This window comes from Callorhinchus milii, unplaced genomic scaffold (genome assembly GCF_018977255.1).
Source record: "Callorhinchus milii isolate IMCB2004 unplaced genomic scaffold, IMCB_Cmil_1.0 Scaffold6, whole genome shotgun sequence".
NCBI classification, from domain to species: Eukaryota; Metazoa; Chordata; class Chondrichthyes; order Chimaeriformes; family Callorhinchidae; genus Callorhinchus; species Callorhinchus milii.
In genome coordinates this window covers 22,991,853-23,017,549 of record NW_024704747.1, presented here as the reverse complement: position 1 = coordinate 23,017,549, position 25,697 = coordinate 22,991,853, and the positions used below count along the sequence as shown (strand labels likewise).

At 40.1% G+C, this 25,697-nt stretch overlaps 1 protein-coding gene across 1 annotated transcript in view; it reads right to left on the bottom strand.

The window, feature by feature from the left end:
• Positions 1–2,261: 2,261 nt before the first annotated feature.
• Positions 2,262–25,697, bottom strand: part of col5a2b (collagen, type V, alpha 2b) — a 100,932-nt gene continuing 77,496 nt past the window's right edge. The window contains exons 34-54 of the mRNA XM_007890222.2: positions 24,660–24,767; positions 24,523–24,576; positions 24,123–24,176; positions 23,916–23,969; positions 23,744–23,797; positions 23,031–23,138; positions 22,532–22,585; positions 21,428–21,481; positions 19,958–20,119; positions 16,301–16,408; positions 14,631–14,738; positions 14,268–14,321; positions 13,744–13,851; positions 12,404–12,457; positions 10,581–10,688; positions 9,829–9,882; positions 9,510–9,617; positions 8,172–8,463; positions 7,159–7,349; positions 5,693–5,935; positions 2,262–4,821 (exon numbers count right to left, since the gene is read on the bottom strand). Coding sequence (XP_007888413.1) covers positions 4,675–4,821; positions 5,693–5,935; positions 7,159–7,349; positions 8,172–8,463; positions 9,510–9,617; positions 9,829–9,882; positions 10,581–10,688; positions 12,404–12,457; positions 13,744–13,851; positions 14,268–14,321; positions 14,631–14,738; positions 16,301–16,408; positions 19,958–20,119; positions 21,428–21,481; positions 22,532–22,585; positions 23,031–23,138; positions 23,744–23,797; positions 23,916–23,969; positions 24,123–24,176; positions 24,523–24,576; positions 24,660–24,767 — 2,277 coding nt within the window. The 3' untranslated portion in view covers positions 2,262–4,674. The remainder of the gene's footprint in view (positions 4,822–5,692; positions 5,936–7,158; positions 7,350–8,171; positions 8,464–9,509; positions 9,618–9,828; positions 9,883–10,580; positions 10,689–12,403; positions 12,458–13,743; positions 13,852–14,267; positions 14,322–14,630; positions 14,739–16,300; positions 16,409–19,957; positions 20,120–21,427; positions 21,482–22,531; positions 22,586–23,030; positions 23,139–23,743; positions 23,798–23,915; positions 23,970–24,122; positions 24,177–24,522; positions 24,577–24,659; positions 24,768–25,697) is intronic.

Sequence of the window (25,697 nt, the reverse complement as noted above, 5' to 3'; positions counted from 1 at the left end):
GAGCAGTACAGCTTGTCATAGGTGCATACATTCAGTGTCTCCATTCGTATGTGAAGAATTGCTCCTCTGGCAAAGGACAGATAGGTATCCTTCTTCTTTGGACCAAGAGTAAGCTTCCATCATTGACCCACTAAAAAATGGGTGACTTGAAAATGGCTGACTCTTCCTGCATAGTGGTACTAACTACGCCAAACAATAATAAATAATAAGAATAATCCTTGCATTTGATACAGCGCTTTTCACATCTTCTAGATGTCTCAAAGCACTTCACAGAATATGTTGTCAAGTGAATTGACTGTATATTTTGGGGCAAAACCTGGCTGCCAATCGTGCACAGCAGTGTCCCACAAACAGTTGTAGATTGAAGTGACTAATTTTATTATTGCTTTTTTTTTCTTGAGAGATTATTATCAGGTGTAAGGAAACTTGCCCAAGGTTTCACCCTGCCGAGAATCGAACCCATGTGCCTGCTCGCTGGACTTCCCAACTCTTCTCGTCACAAGCTGCACATTATTCAAATCTCTGCAGCTCATGTCCTCTCTCACACCAGGCTCCGTGAACCAATCACTCTATTCTTGCCCAGCTTCACTGGCTCCCCAGTCCTCAGAGAATCAGGTACAAAACCCTGGGTCTCACCTTTAAAGCCCTCCATAGTCTTGCTCCTACCTTTCCGACCTCCTAACCCCATTTCAGCCTGTCGGTTCCCTCCACTCGGTGGACACCAGCCTGCTTCAGGTCCCCTGAACTACCTGCCCCACCGTTGGTGGTCAGGCATTCAGCATCTCTGCTCCCACACTCTGAAACTCTACCCTGGAATCCCTCCGCCTCATCCCCACTCTTTTCTCCTTCAAGTCCCGTCTAAAGACCTTCCTCTTCAACCGTGCTTTTGGCCTACCTCCTATTCCCACACCCCCCTTCCTTCCACCCCTCCTGATCCAAACTCCCAGCTTGGGTCCAAAAGACTTTGAGTGTCCAGCATCCTGGAACATATTTCTGATGTGAAGGGCACTATACAAAAGTAATTTGTTGTTGTTGATGGTATAAACAATACATCCTGCATATAGTTTCCAGAGCACAGAACATTGACAACAACCTGATGACCTGGGACCTGGAAGTCAGAAATATTTTGGTGGCAAGCTGGTGTGTATGCACTCAACAGGTAGGAGGTAATGTCAGATATGGCCTGACAACCTGTAATTCAGCTAGACTTCCACTCTTCAGTACATGGTGCAGCCCAATATATTGAGTTCAGATGACTGCCATGACAGGGTTGTGCTGTATTATGGAGTAACTGGAGTCAATGTCTGCACAAATCAATGCATTATAGAGAAGAATGGATATAATTGGAGACATTTTTAAAAATGAACTAAAGCAAAGGCAATTTTCCTTCCCTATGGACACAAACAGTATGCGGTTGGGATATGTGTGTACTTCTTTAAATAAATAAACAAACAAACAAACAAACAAACAAACAAACAAACAAACAAACAAAGAAACAAAGAAACAAAGAAATAATTAATTTTTAAAAAATTTGGTCACTCAACCACAACTGTTTGTGGGACCCTGTTTGTGGCAATTCGCTGCCACGTTTTGTCCACAAAATATACAGTCAATTGACTTTACAGTAAATGTTGTGAAGCACTTTGAGACATCTCAAAGACGTGATAAGGCTCTATATGAAATCAAGGATTATTATTATTATTATCTGCTAAACAAAAAGTAATACATTTTGGTCACTCAGAATTTTTCCCCATGATATGGTCAAATAATGTAGAGGGAGACAGATGTTTAATTATAGTAACAAAATCTAAATCAAACCATTTTTGTACACCAGACTATTAACATGTTCTTTGCACCTGTAATAAAATTTGAGGGAATTTATTTGCAAACGTGTGGAAAAAAACAAGGAAAATAACATGGAGAAAGAATTTGAACCTCTAACTTGTATTTAAGAGAATAAAGGTTCATTCTCAGTTTGTAGTAGAAACATAAAATAAAACCGGATCTGGACTTTGAAGATATTAATGTGCAACATTAACCATCTTTGAATGGAGAATGAATTTTACTTGTTAGATGCACAAATCATCTGCCAAGACTATCTGCCCAATTAAACAATATGGTCACAAAGTAAACATGCCAAACTAGAGAAGCAGCAAGCATCAGAAGCACTGACCACTGGAACAAGATATTCTTAGCAGCTCCTCACAAGTTATGTGTTTTCTATATTAGTATGCATAAGAAAAGCTTAGAACACTACAAAATTGCTTTAACATTTAATTTTCCTATTCATTTGAAGTATTACATAAAAGCAGTTGCATTGAAACTCAATGGTTAAATTGAGTCTTACAGCAAATTAAACACATAAGGCTCCCTCCCAAAAAGCATGGCAGGCAAAGTGCTATACAAGTCTCTGACAAGAGTGACGTTTTGTGCCTAAGAATTCTGAATAACACTCTGATCCACCTGACGATATACGTTCCTATTCCAATTAGCACCAAATGTGTTTGAATAATACATTGCTGAAGCATTTTGTTATGAATATTAATTAAGTTGCCTTCATACCAAACATTCTCTCAATGATACTTTAAATGCTTACATAAAGGAAACCAAAAGGTACTATAATGCAAACAAAATACAAACGTATTGTGAAATAAAAATAAAAAGCTTTTGTTTCGTGAAAAGCTTAAACTGTCAGAAAATAAGCAGAATTCTCTCCTTCAAGGTCCATGAGAGAGAATCCCACCAAATAACTATTGAGATGAAGGAGCAACTACTCGGCAGAAATTCCACCTGGATCTGGATGTATTTTATGTATTTACCGCTTTTGAATGTGCAGAATATGACAGATTCTTAAACTCAGCCGCAATTTTGAAGCTGTTTTTCTGCAATTTCTTTTAAAAAACAACAGAAAACCAGCTTGAAAGTTAAAAACTGAATTCAACAATTTGCCAAATTCTGGATGCTCTAAAACACTACATGAATAAGAGTAAATCCAGACCCAGGTGCAATTTCTCCCTTTATGAGTGTTTTTGTGGTGCAAATTCATCCAAGTTAGTCACTCTTATGGTAGCATGTTGAAGGACAGAGTAATAATATAATAATAATAATCCTTGCATTTGATATAGCGCTTTTCACGTCTTCTAGACGTCCCAAAGCGCTTCACAGAATATACTGTAAAGTGAATTGACTGTATATTTATGAGCGAACGCGGCAGCCAATTGCGCACAGCAATGTCCCACAAACAGTCATGGATTGAAAATGACCAATTTATTATTGTTTTTTTTTTGGAGGGATTATTATTAGGCTCTGTGTGGAGTAAGGAAACTTGCCCAAGGTTTCGCCCTCTGCCTGGAATTGAACTCAGGTCTCTCACTTGCAAAGCGAGTGCTCTAACCACTGAGCTACAGTGACTCCACAAAGTGGAGTAGATTAGCACCTGACCATTAATTCTACGAAGAAATAATTCACTGATTCAACCGGAATCACTATGTCAGAATAAAGATGATACTATTTGCCACTTGAATATCTTTATCTTTGTATCTCGGTCAAGAATATCTTTGTACGAACGTAATATTGTATCCTGATACTAATGTAAATAACAACTTGTTCTAAATTATACTTTCATTTCTATCCACTAAATCTGAAAGCTTTGTTTTAAACTACTTTTATTGAATTTAATAAATGGTTCAGACAATATGACTTCCACGAATGATACATTGTCTAATAAGCACATTGCAATATGCTGTAAAACAACAGCAATAAGCAGGTTGGAGTGAGAGGCAAATTAAGGCATGAGTTAACTATTTTATGAATGTTTATAAATCATTATTTGAAAAAATATTCAATTAAGTCAACCAAATTATATTTCTGGTTTCCTTGTAAAATGGTTCTTTTTATTGGAGAATTAAAGAACATCTTTGAAGGGAGAGAGAAAAGAAACAATGCAAAATTGGATCTGTCTACATGCTTTACTTGAAAGTTCTTGTGGACATTTCTTTTACTAACTGATATCAGAAACATCATCCATACTTAAAGAATGTAGACACAACTGCTATATTAAAATGGCTATTAACATGGCAATTTGTTGTAGGGTTACAGCTACTTCATCAAAGATTACAAGAAATTTTGATTTTTTTTGTATCTAGCACCATCATATCTTTACTCTGTCTCCTGGTTCTGTAAACAAACACAGAAGGAAGCCCTGGGAATATTAGCACCTTGGAAAAGAAATGAATAAAACAAGCATCAATGCATCCTAGCTTCTGGCAGAGATGAGGTAGCTTAAACTAGGGGATTCTTTAAACTACATCTTTGTAAAAGTGGTGTGCAAGTTTTATATATGAGCATAATCTGATTTATAGGCAAGACATAATAGATGAAACCTTAAAGAGTTCTGAGTCGAGATTTTAGAACTCTCTTTGGATTTTGTAGTGAAGACCTTACTATTTCGACTCCTGTTGTAATAAGGGGCATTCGTAGATTGTCGTGGTACTAAAAACTGCACAAAATCAGTTTTTAATCACATCTTAATTTTACCAATGGGGTTCATATGAAAAATAAATAATTGGTTTTGAAGGCCAGGAAGTTCTAAATACTTGTATGTACAGTGCTGATTGAATCAGCCATTAGTTCAAGAGTCCAGGAATGTCTTCAAAGTCTCCAAGTCTTTTTATTTTACAAGAAGCAGACAGGGCCAATTTCAAAGCCGAATTCCTGATCTGAACCACCAATATCCATGGGCGCAATATCCACAATAGGCAGGCGTGCTGTGCTCTGTGTTCGATACTCAAAGACTGTTTTGCCCCAACCTCCTGTATGTTTCTATGTGAAAAATAAACACAAGTAAGAATTCAGACACAATGTGGTTAAAGAAATTGTACTGTTACATGTTGCTGCTGCATTTGCAATAATGTTTTACACCAAATTGATTCAGTGTCCCCAAATCATACGATTGATCTTGGCCAGAATTTTTAAATCATTTGATGTTTCAGTCCAAGAACTTAATAAATGATTTGCTCTCTCTGGATCTTAGAATTTCTACAGGGCCTGTGATTCCCATTAGTTATAAGAGCGAACAGTTACCTAGTAATACATAATTGTCATCTTTCCATTTACATCAACACAAATGGAAGAGTAACTAGAAAAGGACCATCATTGGTACTTTCAAGCACCATGGGATGTCCTCCCGACATGAAAGGCGTTATCCAAATGTAATTTTGTATTGTATCATTGTGTTCAATATCTAATTTGCTTTCGCTCAAAAGATTATTTAAAGGTACATTGAAGAGTGGAGGGATCCTCAGATCCATTCTGGATATAATTGTGTTTTTAGGTACAAAGTTCTTGTATGTCCAAAGTTCTGCTAAACAAAATGTGAAATATATGACCAAATAAGAACATACGAATCTAGGAACAAGAATTATTCCTTTAGCCCATCAAGGCTGTTCTACCATTTTATTGGATTAAGGCTGATGTCTTATTTAATACTACTCCGTGCCCATTCATCATATTCCTTGACATCCCTGTACACCAAATATTTATCTACCATCTCTTAAATATTTAAAATGACTAGCACCTACATCCCGATATAAAAATAGAGGAAGAACATGAGTTTCTTCCATTAGATCCAGGGACTCAGTCTCGCTGTATTGAAAAAAGGTAAATAGAATAATAAAACAAGTCAAATACTTACTGTGCAGCTGTCTTCCAGGACAGTGTATTTATATCGGTTATTTCCCTGTGCTTTGATTTCAATGTCATTGGCACTCTTAAGGATTAAGGCTTTCTTAAGATTGCCAGTTTGATCATCCATGTAACCAACACTGTTTTTACAATTATAGGTAATATTTTGGGAAGCCTCCTTGGATAGAAGGCGAAGGAATGTCAACTGGATTGTGACAGTATTCGAGGACTGTTCTCGGTCCCCATATGTGAACTGTAAAAGTACAAAGGGAAAGGAATATATTTCTTCAACAAATAACATAATGTTGTACTGCAGACATCTGCCACAGCTATTTATAGATGAGAGACTCAGATACGATTGAAGGGCCCTGTTAGAAGAACCCGTTTCTGCTGAAATATAGGAGTAACAAATCTGTTATTTCATAACAGATTTCAATGTGATAATTATCACCAGGTGATATTTGTCGAACAACTTGCCAATTCACCATAAAATGATAATTATCACAATGACTATGATTCAATCTGTTTTGATGTTTGTTTAGTGTATAATGGAAAACTTAAATGTTATAAAAATAATTTATTTCTGCGTAAGGAGTGCTTTGTAAATCTGCTATTTCCTCCTGTTTCATGCTCACGGGAATCATTCATCGATGCATGTGATCCTCCAGTCATGAGAAATTAAAGAGTTTTAAGTGGAGGTGGTGCTGTGTTTCAGACTGTTTGTTAAACAGTCAACTTTTACAAACACACCTCCCTCTTCAACTACCATTGAGTCACTGTGTGAAGAGTCCACCAGGGGGAGCTTTTACATGTTGCTCAGATAAGCTGAAGACTAAGTCTCTCTCTCTTCTAGTGATTAGTTGTGTTGAAAGTCAACAACATGTTTTGTTGAAAACAGCATCAGGCAATCACCAGACAGGTATCCCCTTTCCAAAGAGAGCCAGCATCTGAAAGTGCTCGGCCTTTAACAATGAAAGAATGTAACATGAACTACTGCCTAGTCTGACCTTGAACAAAAAACAGTATTTCATTCTTATGGTACTCACTTTCCATCAGTAGATGGTGCTATTTCACTGCATAAAGCAATTTCATAAGGTTTACTCAATACAACATTGCCATCCAGTGTCCAGGGCTTTATTTTGGAAGATGGGTGTGATCACCAAATTCAGTTCCACTACTTCTTTTTAAAGAAAATGTGAAAATTCCGATTATTTTGCCAATTCACAAGCTAAGGCACGTATAAAACATAATTGGTTATGAAAAAAATCTTCAGAATTAAGCTCTGTATTGCCAATATTGAGAAACACAGTGAGATCTCATCTCAGAGAGCAATCCATTTTAAATGCACTAAAACCTATCAAAAACCATGGGGCCTAATTCAGTCGAGAGCAATGCTCTGTTTGAAAATCCTTAGAATGAATGGTGCTGGAAAATGTTGTTGTACAATAATAACAAACATCCTTGACTCATGCTTACCTGGGATCCACCATTCATAAAGATACCAAACCATAAATGTCTATCATCTTTGCCATTCCTTTTGCTCCACCATGTTTTGCTTGGTATTTCAGATGGGTCAGCGTGAATACAGGTCTCACCACTGTCCATATTACAGAATACTTTAACAGCGTCCTCAACACAACCCTGGTTAGGGTCCACCCAATATAGCCCTGTCCAAACAAAGACAACTTTTCACTTTCAAGTATTCATGGTCTTGGACATATATATGTGTTGAAAGGTCTGACACAACCTTGTGACCCAAAGGTGACAATGCTGCTAACTGAACGAGCTGACACATCAAGTTGTTAAATACTCTCATATTGACTGGAGAACTCATGTTAATATTGGTTAAGACCTCACGTGATAGTGAACAACATGACAATGTATCCCTTGAAAATATGACCATTAAGTCTAAAATATTTTATTTTACAAATGGTAGATTAGACTTTTAAAGATGTTTTTCATCGGTTGGTACTCTGATATGATCCTCCACCACTCCTAATTCCTTTTCCTATACTCCTTGATTCCCTTCTCCCTCAGATGTGCATCAAGTTTTATCTCAAGAACACTGATGCTTTTTGCTTGAACTACAGCGTCTGGCAGTGAGTTCCATAGTCACTCTCTTCTGTCTAAAGAAAATCCTCCTAAACTTCCCTTTAGATACGTAGTTGGCTATCTATCATATATATATATATGTGTCTCCTTATTTTGGACTCACCAACAAGTGGCACCAACCTGCCAATGCTCACTCTATAAAAAACCTTTCATAAACCCCTCTATCAATTGTCTCGTTTCTAGAGAGAAGTGCTAACAAATGCCTGGGATGCTCACTTACTGTCCTACTTGGTAGTCCAGTTGACAAAGCCACACATTTACTTGCCTCGAAAAACCCTCTTAAATACTCAAGAATTCCAATTCAGTGATTGCTCAATGCAACTAAGTGTTTATCAGTTTTTGGGGGATGAAAAAATGGCTCGTTTCCAGATACGTACCACTCCCCTTTTCTGGGTGACATAGTTTGAGATCCTGACATGTTCGAGCTGGATTGCTTTTGGAACCATCTGGGCTACGCATGGTTTCCAATTGACTACTCAATGACTTCAGGGTAGTCTCGACCCCCGAATCTTTCTTAGCAGTTTCAAACGTCTCATCAGCATTTAGTACATCTACCATATAGTCTTTGTTTGTATCTCGCTCATAAAATCCAGCGTAATCCTCATAAGCAGCAGTAGGAGGACCAGGAGAACCAGGAGGGCCAGGGGGACCTTCTTCGCCGGGAGGACCCTGCGAGAAAGAAATGTGTGAGAAGCACCATTTATGAAGCAGCAACACAGATCGATATGGGGGCGGAGGGGGAGCTAATGTGTAACATTTGCAACAAGGGTAGGAAGTTCTAGAAAGGAACCTGAGCCCTCCCGAGTTATTCAAAGTGTTTGGCGAGTTCCGTACGTTCTCAAAGTGCACAAATAATAATAATAATAATATTACAAAAAGACCAGAAAGCAAATCAGACCACTGCGGGGAGACGGCATTTCACTCTAGCTTTTCTTCACTTTCTTCAGAAATCCCATTTAGCAATTCCCATCCCTTTTGTCAATATCACAAATTAGGCTCCAGTTGTACAATCAGTTTACATTGTGGTGGAACCAATCATTCCAAACTAAATTTATTTGCATCACATTTAGGTAGTACCTTCAATTCAAAACAGATAACTTATTGCTTGTTTTTGAGTCAAATCAACCACCCTCTCACACTACTGAACCTTATATTGTATATTCGTGCACTATCATGTGCAACAAGAATAAATGTGATCAAATGTTAAAGATTACTGCAAAAACAACAACAATAATACAATAGCGCTTTTCGAATTAGGAATGATGTCTCAAAGTGCTTTATACAGTTAACTTAGGTACCCGACCCCAGGGTGAGGAGGTGGGGGGGGTAGAAAAGTGACCAAAAGTATAGTCGAAAACACAGCTACAGTGCTCCTAACTGGATTCTTTAATGAAGACACCAAGTCCAAATGGCATCTCTGGTAACTGGAGGTGTAACATGTATACCCATCATGTGATCATTCAGTCACTGAGCATGGACACAAAGCTAATGATCAGCTTCATCAATATTCCTCATGCTTCGAATCCCATTGACATGGATTTGGGTAGAGCAATGTGTGTTATAACAGGGGTCAGCACTCTCGGACATTATCTTATGTGAAGAGTGCTATATGAAAGCAAGCTATTGTAGTCTATAACTAATGACAAGATGAACTTAAAGACTGAAATTAAAAAGTTCCAATCGGCTGATTCATTACTGAAATCCTGAGTACTTACCTCAGGGCCAGATTCTCCAAAATTTCCTCGAGAACCTGGTGGCCCGATAGGCCCAGAGGCACCAATATATCCTTCTTTACCAGGAGGACCAACTGGTCCAACTGATCCCTAAAAAAACAAGGATTAATACATTTCTAGTTTGTGGCATTGTGTAATTGCATAGACTTTCAGAAGTTTGAAAACTATGAGATTAATATGATAGGAAATGATGTTAAACATGATTGCAGCTCAGTAAATAACTTAATATACAGGTTTTAAGAGATAACATTACTGGCAATTTTCACTGATTTTATAGTTGGAGACATTGCCGTAAACTTACTCTGGGACCAAATGGCCCTTGAAGACCAGGACCACCCTGCTGACCTGGGGTACCCTAACAAAGAAAATTGAGATCTGGTTAGCATATCTGACAATATGTGATAATAATAATAATAATAATAATAATAACAGCAACAATAACAATAATAACAATAATAATAATCCTTGCATTTGATGTAGTGCTTTTCACATCTTCTGGATGTTTTAAAGCGCTTCACAGAATAGACTGTAAAGTGAATTGACTGTATATTTGTGGGCAAAATGAGGCAGCCATTTGCGCACAGCAGTGTCCCACAGACAGTCGTGGATTGAAATGATATTATTGTTTTTTTTTGAGGGATTATTATCAGGTGCGTGGAGTAAAGAAACTTGCCCAAGGTTTCACCCTGCCGGGAATCGAACCCAGGTCTCTCACTTGCAGAGCGAGTGCTCTAACCACTGAGCTCAGGACTCCTCATGTAATGCGATAGATTGAACAAGAACACAATTAAGGGATAAGAAAGATGTTGAGGCCTTTGTTGCAAATGCTTTTTTGGTGCAACAAAAAGAAGGGTTTCTACTTAAAGCAAAATATTTCCAGCGAGTCATTCAGTTTAGACTTAATACATTTTATTACAAAATTTAAAAACAGTTTAGTTTAGTATATCCTGTGAAGTGCTTTGAGACATGTCGAAGACGTGATACGGTGCTATATCAAATGCAAGGATTATTATTATATATATTAGACGTGTCTGTTGCATTTTAGCTACTTACAGGGGGACCAGGAAGGCCTTGTAAACCAGTAAATCCACGATGACCTTTCTGACCTCGGTCACCTGAAACTCCTCCTTCACCTTTATCACCCCTGGGACCTTGAGGACCCTGCGAAGATAAAACCAATCAGTTTCATTGATGAAATATCAAATAATTTTGCATTTTTATAACATTTGAACGATAAATATCTCAGCAGAAGTTCTGGTATAAGTTTTGTAAAATCACGTGCACCTAAATTAGTTGACCATCAAAGTTGGGCAGCATCTGGATTCAAATCCCAATTGATCCATTCACCTTTTCAAGGTGAATGAAATAACCAGAAATGAAGCTCTCACGTTGTTTAAGAGCAGCCTTATTGATGGAGTGTTAAGCATTTTCTTTCAGTGTCACACTGTGCAAAAAATAAATCTACAGAACCAGTCAAGCCTGGAGATAGAAGCTTCCATGGAACCATTAGCACTCCAAGAGATTTGTCTCTTCTAAACAATTTCTGCCAATGCTTTTCTAAAATAGTCTTTAGTCTAAGGAGGATTCCAATTTTGGCACTGCAATACGAATGCACAGTATTTTCTTGATCTGTACCTGAGGATGGGTTAACTGCTCTAATTACTTTGATAATATGTGAAATGTCTGACTCATTTATATCTTCAATCTGCCAGTTTACAAAACCCCTGCAGCCTACTGGTTCAAAGATCTCTACTTGAATTTGCTTATGTTCATTCCTATAAAATGTCCAGACCACATTAGTCTCTTTCTCAGACGGATCTTGTTCAGTAATATTTTCTCTTTAATTTAAATTCTTGCCTTTAAACCTTTGCTGCCAGTTTCTTTTTATTGCTTGCATAGACCATAGATATCAAAGACATCCAACAGTTTTCAACCGCCTTTGCTGTGGTAATCTTTTAATTCTATTCTGCTTGTTTTTTTTGTATTCAACCGGTCTGGGATTTGTTTTATTGACTCAGCTTTCCTTTCACCATGAACAGTTCTACAGATACCTATGAAGGCTGGATGGAGTTGCCTGTGAAGTTGAAAAGGGGGGACTTCTAATTGCAACGAAGATGTATACACTTCCTAATCTGCTCTTTTTTAAAACTGTTATTCTACACTTTTACTCTTCGCTATTGAAATGATAACACATTGAATATATAGTTACTTTAAGTTAATATACTTCAAGGTTCTGTGGGAAAATAATGTTAACCACTCATACAAGTATTTGGCCAGCTAAGATTGACCCACGGACATTGGCTCACAATTTGAGAGGGTAACTACATCTCCAACCCACATTGATGAGCCAGTTAGGCGGTTGACAGAGCCTTGGATTTCTGCTGACCTGCCTTGTTTCAAGCCCCGGGAAGATCTTGCTTTCCCCCTCCAACCTTCACTCTGACAATATTAGTTATTTGCTTGCATTAATGCACATTTATGAAGATCAAATCATATTCTATCTTAATGTAGGCTTATCCTATCAATAAATTAATATAGCAACCAAAGCAGAGTATCCTCCTCCACTTTAGAAAAATAGCAACATAGAAAGCTACAGCACAAAAGGAGGCTATTTGGCCCAATGAGTCAGTACCAGCTCACAGAGCAAGGAGATCACTTCAATCCCACTGCCCCTCCTTAATCATACTCTTTCAAGCCCCTTTCTTTCATATGACTGCCTACGTCAATGAAAGCTTCAATGGACTTTGCTTCTACGACCCTACCACTCTGCCTTTAAAGTGAACCAAGAGGTTTTGACTGAAGGGCAAAATGGAAAACTGGAAGATATACAGAACGAGTTTCATGGTATATTCAAAATTGTTAAACAAACAACTTACTGGCAGGCCACGAGCCCCAGCTCGACCCGAAGGGCCCAATGGGCCACGAGATCCCTTTGGGAAAGAAAAGGGGGAAAAACATTTAGTTCTGCCACGCAAGAGACTCTGACATCTATCTATGTGCCAAGAATGTCAATTTGTTCTATTTGTGTGATGAATGTATCCACAATTTGTAACATTTCATAGCATTGACTACAACGTACTTGGAACGTCTTTCAGTAAATAACTGGGCCTCATTAAAGATTATTTTAGATCTTGATTTTTAACATGAATGTGATGCGTGTGTTTCTGAAGTACTTTAGATGTGGAGGCATCTTAAGTGAAATTGAAATTGATAAGCTCATAGGCATATTATAAGAATTATAATAGCTGTCTTCTTTCGTGATGAAAAGGGCCAAACCTTTAGCGCATTAAAAAACTATCAATGTTGAGCGAATGCCAGTCAATACTGGGATTTCAATTGTGCAGCCAGAAAAGTGGGTTTCTCAATAAAACCACAGGGATTTCCCACACAATGCTCTATTATTTTGCTGATGATTCAGTGACCACTTGCCAAGGTTTCTCAGGCTCTGGATTGGGTGCACATACAGAGTAAACACTCCATGAAGACTTTTAGACCCATAATTATTTCAAAATCCCCCCAGCAGATCGTGTCCAAGATCTTCATCCTAACCTTTAAATCCCTCCATGATCTTGTCCCACCCTATTTCTGTGACCTCCTCAAACCCTACCAACTCGGCTGCTCTCTCAGTTTAGTTGCCTTTGTGGAGTCCTGTAGCTCAGCGGATAGGGCACTCGCCTCGCAAGCAAGAGACTTGGGTTCGATTCCCGGCAGGATGAAACTTTGGGCAGGTTTCCTTACTCCACATGCCTGTTTACCTAGCAGTAAGTAGGAACCCAGTTGTTAGTCGATTGGCAGATCGCTTTTCTGGGGGTAATGATTCCTTCAAAAAAATAATAATAAATTGGTCACTCAATCTATGAGTATTTGTGGGACACTGCTGTGCGCAATTGGCTGCCGCATTTCGCCCACAAAACACAAAGTCAATTCACTTTACAGTATATTCTGTGAAGCGCCTTGAGATGTCCTCCCAATATGAATGGCGTGAAATAAATGTAAATTTGTACAGAATTGCACTGCATTGTAAATTATTTCCAAACTTCCCAGTTCCTGTCTACTTTGCTGTATTATCCATTACATTTGGGTAGAAATAAATCAGGCATAATAGTTTCAGCCCACGATTATAACACAGTGCGAAACCAGTCTGAGAGCACTCCAAGATCCTAAGGGCGCTACATAAATGTAAGTTGTTGTTATTGTTTCAAAAAGAAATACTTACCGTTTGACCTCTCACACCTGCCTCCCCCGTTGGACCAACGGGACCCGGGGAGCCGGGATTCCCCTGAACACCAGGGACACCTCCAGGTCCAGAATCACCACGATCTCCCTTTGCACGAAAAATAGCAATCGTTAGTTTACAATCATAGGAACATAGGAAATGCTAGCCGAAAAACGACCAAGGTCCATCTAGACTGCCTTCTACCAGTCAAGAATGGAGATGTTGATAGAAATTAATTCTGTATGGATTTATCTATATTGGGACGCTCTTCCGACATGAAAGGTACTATACAAATGTAATTCTGCATTGTATTTACCAACACAGTGGAAAGCTTTGGGAACCTTCGATCCGAGCAATAAAAAAAATCGGTAAACGTTCTTTATTATGTGTGAGGCGTGCCGAAAAAGGCGCAGAAATAAAAGGCATTTGGGAGTTCATGGTACATCCTCCTGAAGTGAAAGGTGCCATACAAATGTAATTTGTTCTTCATGTTCCTAAACTGTGAAGACAAGTTGTTTATTTACCAGCTCGCCTGGACGTCCATCGCGACCCGTAGGCCCATCAACGCCTTGGCTTCCCTGAGAATAAAGCCATCAGTTGGTTAGTGAGGGAAAGGCACAAGAATGAATGGTGTCAAGTCCAGTGAAAATCTTTACTAGACATTTCACAAAAGAAAATTGCTGAAAGATGGGATTTGGCTATAGTTGGATCTTTAATCTTCAACCACGCCTTTGGTCACCCTCCTCCCTCTACACTCCACGCCCTCCAACCCTTCTGATCCCAACCACCATCTCCCTACCACCAGCTCTGACTGTCCAGCGCCTTGGGACATCCTCTTGACGTGAAAGGCTCTGTAAGAATGTAATTTGTTGTTGTTGTTTACTTACATCTTGACCGGGTTCACCAGCGGGTCCGTGTGCACCAGCAGGACCAACAGGGCCCGAAGGACCTCTTTCACCAGGAGAACCAGTTGGCCCTTGTTTTCCAGGTTGTCCCTAAGAATTCACAAAACCTTATCAAAATGAGTTGTGCTATTTCTTTTAGAGTACGATGCTCAAGATACGCACTGCAGCAAACTCTAAAGAAAATATGAGGTTTGAAGTCCAGACTCTGAATACAGGATGCAGGAGTATTCTCGGCCGATGAATTCTTAAGCAAGAATATTTTCTAGCAATGTTTACTTGAAAGGCCAAACCTCCAGAGAGGGGCATATTTTTGACAATGTGCCTTCATACCGCTAAACAAATTGAAAGATTCTCTTTAAATTATTCATAAACATTACCATTTTATAAAATGATCAAGCTCATCCCCCTCCCACTCCCATCCTCCCCCCTCCACGCACACGCAAAAAAAAGGCTGAGATGATAACTATATAAGTAAGTAAAAGCCTGCAAGGCATTTGGTCAGAAAAATGAAATGGACTATGGTTTCATCTTTGATATTCGGACAACCTGTAGCCTGCAGGACTAAACCTTGGGCAAGTTTCCTTACTCCACATGCCCGATAATAATCCTCAAGAAAAAAAAATTATTTGGTCACTCAATCCACGACTGTTTGTGGGACACTGCTGTGTGCAATTGGCTGCCACGTTTCGCCCACAAAAATGCACTCAATTCACTGTGGAGTCCTGTAGCTCAGTGATTAGAGCACTCGCCTTGCAAGCGAGACACCTGGGTTCAATTCCAGGCAGAGGGCGAAACCTTGGGCAAGTTTCCTTACTCCACACGCCTAATAATAATCCCTCCAAAAAACAAAACAATAATAAATTGGTCATTTTCAATCCACGACTGTTTGTGGGACACTGCTGTGCGCAATTGACTGCCACGTTTCGCCCACAAATATAGTCAATTCACTTTACAGCATATTCTGTGAAGCTCTTTGAGACATCTAGAAGATGTGAAAAGCGCTATATCAAATGCAAGGATTATTATTATTAACAGTATATTCTGTGAAGCGCTTTGAGACATCTCGAATGCAAGGATTATTATTATTTTCCACATGCTACGACGGGAGAAGCACTGTGTCAGATCAAAAGCGACTTGGCATAATCAAGTTCCGCGTTCCACATAAAGCACCAGATTTTGAAAATTAGAAGGTAAAAATCGTTCACCCACTAAGTGTAGCAGCTTTAAATAACATGTACTTATAATGTGATTTTTCCTTTAAAAATGCACGTCATAAAAGTCACAGCACGTACCCACAAGTCATGGATTTTTTGCCTAGGTATCTGTCATATGTTACATTTGAGTGAGGTATACAATAGCACGGAATACCCCCACGACTACTTAAGACGTCAATCACAATTTTGTGTTGTTGTTTCCCATCCTGAGCAACCGTTTAAGAAACCCAGCTTCTGTAGCGGCTCAACAGGCAGATCTTTAAAAGGTCAAATTGTAATGAGTGTGAAGTATAAGGAGACAAGGGTTGGTGTTAAACAACAGTAGAATTCATTGTTGTTTTCAGACGATATGGGATTTCCACAGCTTCGGAAACCTTATGTTTGGAACTGAAATTGCAATGCCTTCAAAGGTAAAGAAGACAGTGAGGTAATACTCACTCCTGGGCCTGGGAGGCCAGGCATTCCTCTTTCCCCACGTTGGCCAGGCAGACCTACACTACCTCTTTGTCCAGTCGTACCTTGAGGACCTGGAGGACCATCTGGACCCTGTCAAATAGTAACACAAATACACCATAAACGTTACAAATTGTTGTACGATTATGCAAGCCACATCAAAAAAAGAACACAGGGTTGTCATGGCCGGTGCAGCTGCATCTTACGCTTCCTGGAACAACTTCTAAAATGGCTGTGAGCAGGCTGGTTACATCATGCTGTCTGAACACTAAAACTGACAAAGCTAAGGTTTTCAGATTTCCAATGTGACCAGTTTGGCCAATAAAGCATTCCGTTGGGTTTTGCCTGAAAACAGGAAGCAGTCCTCAAGTACCTACAAGCGTTTTATAAGGGCTGCATGCAGCATTCTTCTGGTGTGTTTATATCACGAACATGTATGTCACAGTCACAAGGTATGAATTACTGCAGTAATTAATCTGGTCTGGTGCACTGTTTATCTAGCAACCTGTGTGGAATCTCAAATCACAAATAGGATGCGGTTAGCCTCAAATAAAATGCTGTGATACACACTGATGACAATTCAAATCACGCACACAAACAACTTATGCTCACATACACGTGTGCGTGGACAATAAACAGGAAAGTAATTGGGTGTTTTTGGCTCTGCAGTACTTTGTATACTGTTCCTTACTCACTTCAAGCACCCAACCTTCTTTATCAAGATAGTCAACTAAAATCATAGAGAGGGCAAACCCATCACCTTAGAAAGAGGGAGGACAATTAAAACTTTTTCAGGCGCTGACAGCATCAGCATCCAAGGCTGCACTCTCAACCTCCCAAAGCCAGTCAGGAACCTCGGGTTTCTGTTCGACCCTGAGCTGTCCTTTCTCCCTCATATCCGCGCCACAACTGGCACCGCCTTCCATCACCTCCGGAATATCGCCAGACTACGGCACTACCTCACCCCTCACGCTGCTGAAACTCTGGTCCACGCCTTTATCAACTCAAGGCTGGACTATGGGAACTCTCTCCTTGCCGGCCTTCCCGGCACCTCCCTCCACAAGCTGCAGGTCATTCAGAACTCTGCAGCTCGTGTACTGTCCCGCACCAGGCTTCGGGAACACATCACTCCCACCCTCGCCCTCGCTCGCCTCCACTGGCTCCCCATCCCCCAGAGGATCGAATTCAAGATACTCATCCTCACCTACAAGGCCATTCACGGCCTCGCTCCCTCCTACCTCTCCGACCTACTATCCCCCTACCTACCTGCCCGTACCCTCCGTTCCTCTGGCTCCGGTCTGCTCCACGTCCCCCGCCCCAACCGCCCTACCATCGGTGGCCAGGCCTTCAGTTTCTCAGCCCCCAGGCTCTGGAACTCTATCCCCCAGTGCCTTCGCCGCCTCCTCCCTTTCCTCCTTCAAGGCCGGTCTCAAGACCTTTCTCTTTGACCGTGCCTTCAGCTCCCCTCTCGACTCTCTACCCCCTCCTCGCCCCCTCCCTTCCCTCCCCTCACCCTGACCATTTCCCCCCTGCTCGGGTCCTGACCCAACTGTACAGTGCCTTGGGACGTCGTCCTGACGTGAAAGGCGCTCAATAAATGGAATCTTGTTGTTGTTGTTACTGCGAAATATATTTTTTAAACACTTCATCTTGTTACCAACTGCTCATTTTCACTTTATTGATATTTATATGTTATGAGCATTTTAATATGTGTAAATTGTCTGTAATTCCATTGGATTACTTACAATAAAATAAATGGAATGAATATTAGTAGAGATGTTCACATCTTCAAATAAGACATTATTGCATGGATGCAGAATTTTTAATTATAAACTGGATTTGAAATATCTTTTCAGCAGAATATCAGCAGAAATACATTTGGTGAACCTAAATAGATTATATGCCATTTATGTAGGTTAGCTAAGACAGCAATAGGATCCTCACCCTTGTTGGTAAAAACTGAGAATCTCTAATGCTTTGATCATTGTCGTTCAATGTTATTTCTCCAGTTGGATTTGAAATTCTTAGTGCATGAAGTCACTCAATGTCTGTTGAGTCACATTGGCTGCGCTGATAGGAGGTCAATGCTACTGTATTGTAATGTCACCGGGTGTTGTATAAAAAATGTTTAAGAGTTTTACTGAACAATGGCTCACTTTCTGTTTGCCAGATATTGACTGGCAGAATGAGTACAGTGAACAAAGCTGGAACATTGAGATTAGATTGTCACTTTGTCATTGATCATGGCGGATAATGAAAGCTCAGGCGTTTCTCTCACTCTTAATTACTAAAAATCAGGCTCATACGTGCTGATTTCAAACAGGATTCCTAAATAAAAGTTCTGATCTGGGACTCCTTATGTAACTGAAGCTCAGCTCTGAACCCTAATTGTGCCGGAAAGGAATTCCCAGGAATAGACAATTAGCACTACCAGTTTCCATGTTACAGAATCACTTTAAAAATAGTCACATATTAAGCCCATAACATGTAGGAGATGTATTTTGGTTTAAGGTACACCTTTATGAAAGTAATGTAAAAATAAATCAACAAATGGATAGTTGGAGGTTTAGCATTGTTTTCTTTGGCTGTGGAGGCCTACTGTTTCTAGTGCCTGCTGTGGACTTTACTGGCACAGAATTTTCTCAGCTTAGACAGCTCCAAAAAGGCCCCGAATAGATGCCGATCTTTCGGATCTCCTACTGAGCCACTCACTAAAACTCCCATAACTGATGTCAACTGAATGCCTCCTGTGCAGCTGCGAGAGCCAAGAACGCAGGCAAGAAGAACTGTGTCAAAACTACAAGCTACGACATGAGATACTTCACCTCAAAAATGTTCTCGTTAATGAAACTGGGGAACACTTGAAATTGAAAGTACTCCCATCTATATTTTCTTTCTCTTAATCTGTTTCTTGTCTTATTATGTGCATTTTTTCATTATGCTGATGTGGACCAAAAATAAAACTCTCTTTTTACATGGAGTCATAAAACACGGTATTCACAGCTGTGGGCAAATTCACTTGACTTAGCTCTTTCTGCTATTAGTCTATTTTAATGGTTGTGAAACTGAACGACTTGGCTGCTGCAGCTACAAAACGTTGTGTAAGCCAATCCACAGTATTGCATTCATACCACAAATAAAAATTAAGTTTACATATACCTGTATTATTTTAAACAAGGAAAAAACAATCATTAAGACAGTGTAGATAACCACTCTTTGATGATGTTTTTAGCATTACAGAGTAGTTCGGAGCAATTGGCAACAGATTTTATATAAAGGTGGAAAGGTCCTATTCCATACTACTTACTTATTGCTCTACAATATCTGTTACAGATTTATAATGGAACTCAAATGAGCACTCAACATCCATGCATTTATTGTTCAATACAACTGCTGGACAGAGATAACTGACAACTCAGAAAAATAAATCAGTTGGGAGATCATGTAAGTTTCAAAGGGGTAATGGCCTATGTATATTTCAGCTATATTGTATGTTCTCCAATACTAAAAGAGCACCACTTGCCATTAGGACATGCATTGCTTTAATGCATTGGAATAAGAAGACTACAATGTGTTTTACCAATTCTAGTTTCATTGTTTCTCTGTGCGTGTTTTGTTTTCTGAGCGTCTGCTTGTACTTACTGTGGGGCCATCGTCTCCAGGATCACCTTTATCACCAGGGCTACCACCTGACCCAGGAGGTCCATGATCCCCAATCTTTCCACGAGGACCAGTGTCTCCTCGCAGACCGGGAAAACCTTCCTTTCCAGGCGCCCCTAAAGGACCCGCTGGACCAGGGTCACCCTGACCAATAGAAAAGAAAGCTCAATTACCAATCTTTCATTGGCTGTTTAATGCAGCAACTTTGACAATGTATCTGTGTATAATGGGAGCTTCTGGCTCATTATAATGGGGCTTCCCTTCAGAAGTGCACATTATCTTTATCATTTCTTTACCCATGGGATAACTAATAACTGGAAAATGTTACCAGGAAGGCTGTTTGAGGCCTGGAAGTTGGAGTTATTTACAAAACATCCCGGGAAAGAGGTTGGGAGGGTATTTTGAAAGGATGAGCTAAAATGGTCCAAAGTGCCCTCTTCATCCAGATCATAGAATCATAGAATTATACAGCACAGAAGGAGACCATTCGGCCCATCGTGTCTGTGTTGGCTCTTTGAAAAGAGCTATCCAAATCAATCCCTTCCCCCGCCCTCTTTCCATAGTCCTGCAAACTTGTCCTCCACAAATAATTATCTACTTCTCTCTTAAAAGTTGTTATTGAATTGGCTTCCACCACCCTTTCAGGCAATGCATTCCAGATCTGAACAACTCGCTGTGTGAAAACATTTCTCCTCACCTCCCCTCTGTTTCTTTCAACAACTATTTTAAATCAGTGTTTCTCGGGTTACCCACCAGTGGAAAAAGTTTCTCCTTGTTCACCCTATCAAACCCCTCATATTTTTGAAAACTTCTAGTAAGTCTCCTAGCTTCTCTAGCTTCTCCTGATAACTGAAGCTCCTCATTTCTGGTACCATCCTGGTAAATCTCCTTTGCACCCTCTCCAATGTCTTGACATCCTTCCTAAAGTGTGTTGTGCCCAGAACTGAACACGGTACTCTAGCTGAGATCTAACCAGTGTTTTATAAAGGTTCATCATAACTTCCTGACTTTTGTATTCTATGCCCCTGTTTATAAAGCCTAGTATCCTGTATGCCTTTTTAACAGCTTTATCTACCTGTTCTGCCACCTTCAAAGATTTACTTATATGAACCTCCTCTCTGTTCCTTCACCCCCTTTAAGATTCCACCATCAGCTTATATTACCTCTCCTCATTCTTCCTCCCAAAATGCATCACTTTACACTTATCCGCATTAAACTTCATCTGCCACGTGTCTGCCCATTTTACCAGTCTGTCTATGTCCTCTTGCAGTCTGCTACTATCCTCCTCACTGTTTACTACTTTTCCTCGCTTAGTATCATCTGCAAACTTTGAAATTATACTCCCTATACCCAAGTCCAGATCTCTTATGATCTCACATATGATCAAAATTGCTGTACTTAGAAGGGAGAGAGATGTCACCCCGAAGCTGTTCTGAAATGATCGTTACTTACGGGGGATCCAGGTGGTCCAACTCTACCTGCAGGTCCAGGAAATCCGGTGGGCCCCTGTTGATGTAAGAAGAGCATTGTTATAGGTAAGTGAGCATCCAAGCCAAACATGCATTTCAATAATCCCTCTTTCAACTATATTGTTAAACATTTCTGCAATCAACAAATAGTAGGTATAATTATCATAAATTGTGTGTGTGTGTGTGTGTGGTGGGGGCGTGACATATTATATTGTACGATGCTTAAGGTAACCTTGTTTTAGTTCAAGAGTCTTTCCCCCCCATCAAGATTATTCCTATTCTACAGAATATCTTTTTTTCCCTGAATAGTCAAACCTAGATTTACAGCATATACCTCAATTATTTTGCTTCAGAGGACTACTCCATCCTCGTCCACCACCTCTCCTCTCACCTCAACCTTCAAAGTTCTGTTCTTGAATGGTTCAAATCTTATCTCTCACATCGTCTCCAATTTGTCTCCGTCAACAGTTTCTCTTCCAGCCCCCACACAGACTCATGCGGTGTTCCTCAGGGCTCTGTCCCCAGTCCCCTCCTTTTCAACTTCTACGTGCTCCCCCTTGGTGACATCATCCGCAGACATGGGGTCAACTTCCACATGTATGCGGATGAAACCGAACTCTATCTCTCTGCCTCCACCCTCGATTCCAGGACAACTGATGTCCTGACAGACTGTCAGTCTCTCTGCCCCCACCCTTTGGAACTCCATCCCACAATTCCTTCGCCTGGCTCCCTCCTTTGCCTCCAACATGGCATGCCTCAAGTCCCTCCTTTTCGACCATGCCTTCAGCCGCCCTCCTATCTCTCTGCCCTCCCTCATCCCAACCCTACACCCTCCCCCCATGCTCAGGTCCTGGTCCCCGACTGTTCAGCCCCTTGGGATGTCCTCCCGACGTGAAAAGCGTTTACAAATGTAATTTTGTTGTTTGTTGTTGTATGATAAAATCCCCAACTCATGTACGTGTTAACCCGAAGATAAATCCATGTTACTTAAAACTACTGACAATTAATATAGATAATACGTAAAGAAAAAGCAGATTAAATTATTTAATAGGGGGTAAAAAATATGCATCTTGAAAAGTATACTTACAAGTGGCCCCTTGGTACCACGACCACCTTTTAGACCTGTGACACCACTAGGACCCTTGAAAAGGAATTAGAAACATGTAAAATATATGTTTTTACAGTCCCACATCATTGAACTCACAGACTAGGTTGATTCTCCAACATAGTGCTGGGGGAGACCGGAATGTTACAAGAGGAGTCTTTCAGCTCAGGTATAAACTAACGTCCCATCAGCCTGTTCAGGTGGATGTTAAAGATCCCATAACAATACTCAAAAAGAGAAAGGAATTTCTTTCCGTCCCGATCAACAAACTCCCAGGTAAAATCGATCATGTCACTTTATGGCTGTTTGTGGGACATTACTCTGCCCAATTTAGTTGCCCACAAAATACAGTTACTACACTTTACAATAAATCCTGTGAAGCACTTTGGGTACGTCTTTCTGATGTGAAAGTCGGTATAGTAAATGTAAGGATTATTTACATTACAATCCACCACCAAGTAACCAATTCTATGTTACTTACTGGGGGGCCAGGAGATCCTGCTAGACCTTGTGGGCCTGGAGAACCAGCATCACCTTTCTGACCAGGCTCACCGGTCTCACCTTTAACTCCAGGCTGACCATCAGCACCCTGTTTGAAGCAAATTTACTCATTTAGTAAGTAGACATATTGCTAAAATCCAAAAAAAACGTTTGGTGGAAAGTGAACAGTGTTATCGAGATTTCTCCAAATGTAGTATATTTATGCCACAGATATTACTTTCAAAACAGCAGGGGAGATACTTTATTAAAGTTTCCTTATTAGATTTCTCCCACATGGCTTCAATGACTTTGTTACCTTTCATATGTTCATGACATGTAATACCAGCTCAGCTCTCTACAGCTTAACTCCCATCTTAAACTGTAGAATTATATTGGAAGCATAAAGTTTACTGAATCCAATGAACAAGAACTCCACAATCCAATCCTTATGTCACTTTTTTATAGATTAGGCAGGCTTCCTCGACAATTGTATAACCTTTACTTGTCATGCATCTTCTACATGTCCTAGACTGAGAGTCATGTTGTAATTCACAGTAATTGTTACATTTCACAATACCCTTACAAACCACGCAGCAAACATACAGGCTCAACTTTGAAAACTCAATGCTGTGCAGCTAGTGCAACCGTTTACAAAGCAGCTATTGGAAGTCACGATTATTCGCTACGTGAAATGAACGTTAAGAGATGACGTACAGGCGATCCCGCAAATCCGGCAGCTCCAGTGGAACCAGCCTCGCCACGAGACCCCTAAAAAAGAGATTGAAGTCATTTTCCCTCATATTATCTTTTCCTCATATTATACAATTTATAAACCTCATAACAAATGAAACAATTATTCTTGTACATTTAGAAATGTTTTACTTACAGGAGATCCACGGGAACCCAGAGGACCAGGTGGTCCGCTAGGACCAGGTTCACCCTGAAAAACAAAAACAAATCAATTGCAATCTGTTATGAATAAATATACTGACAGTGACATTCATATTAAAGCACAGTCACCTCGCTTTGCAATGAACTGGACTTCTGATACCAGGAATTATGTGAAAATGAGGTTCGTTCCATGGCAATTTACCTTTTCCCCAGATGGACCAGAAATACCAAAGGGACCAGGAGCACCAGGGAGACCCTATTACAAATGCACAGAGAATAAAAATCATCAACGAACATCCAACATAGAGAGAACAAATTAATAATTGTATTCCCGATCTCTCTTTTATTTCTATAAATTTAACACTTCAATCCCATTTGACTGTGAACAGTGAGTAGCAAATTGTGATCAATTTGTTGACAATTTTGCCCACAAAATATACAGTCAATTCACTTTAGAGTATATTCTGTGAAGCGCTTTGAGACATCTCCAAGGCGTGATAAGGTGCTATATCAAATGCAAGCATTATTAATATTATCAATGTGCTCGAAATCAGCTTTAAATTCAGAAACGGCAAAATCCAGATTAAAATTGGTCTACTTACTCGAGCACCATCATTCCCAGGATTGCCTTCAGCCCCTTTCACTCCAGGAATACCCTGTTGAGGCAAAGACAAATTTGTTGGACAGAAGTACCTTAAACACAATATGGTGTAGAGGTCTAATGTAAATGGCTACTTACTCGATCACCCTTAGAACCTAAAGGCCCAGCAATCCCTCGCTCCCCTGGCATACCCTGCAGCCCCGGAGGTCCCAGATCTCCGGTAGATCCCGTTGGCCCAGTAAGACCCTAAACTCAAATAAAAAAAATCATCAAATTTTATTTCTCTTACAATCGAACCTCACCATAACAAACCCTGCTTATAACAATCCTTCTACCCCTACCCTCTCTGCCCTCCACCTTCCCTAATCGCAACCCCTGCTACTCGGGTCCTAATCCTTAATCTCTCACTGTTCACTGCCTTGGGAGACTACCTCCCGACGTGAAAGGTGCTTTACAAATGTAATTTTGTATTGTGTTGGTTTAAAGGAACCCAACGGCAAGACCCGATTTTTGCACCCCTTTGACGGCCAAACCCTAGTATAACCGATATAACAATCTTTTCTTCCAGTCCTGAGGGCGTTCGTTATAGTCGGGTTCGATTGCACTCGCTGCAATTTGTTTATTTAACTAAAAAGATATTAAAAGAATTCAAGCCAACTTTCAGCAGATTTGATTGATAATTAATGGATACTGCAGTCATGCAACATTTCATTCGAGAATCATTAAAAACTCAAACCTCGTTATAAAGATCTGCTAAACATTTGTATGGAGTCCTGTGGAGACCTGTAGCTCAGTGGTTAGAGCACTCGCTTTGCAAGCGAGAGACCTGAGTTCAATTCCGGGCAAGACGAAACCTTGGGCAAGTTTCCTTACTCCACACGCCTAATAATAATCCCTCCAAAACCAAAACAATAATAAAAATTGGTCATTTTCAATCTACGACTGTTTGTGGGACATTGCTGTGCGCAATGGCTGCCGCGTTCGCCCACAATATACAGTCAATTCAGTTTACAGTGTGTTCTGTGAAGCGCTTTGGGACATCCTCTCGACGTGAAAAGCGCTATATCAAATGCAAGGATTATTATTATTATGGTGTATATCTGATGATCAATATAATAATGGCTCGAAACCCCCCCAAATAAAAATCCCCATGAAAGCAGTGAAAGTACAGTTAAA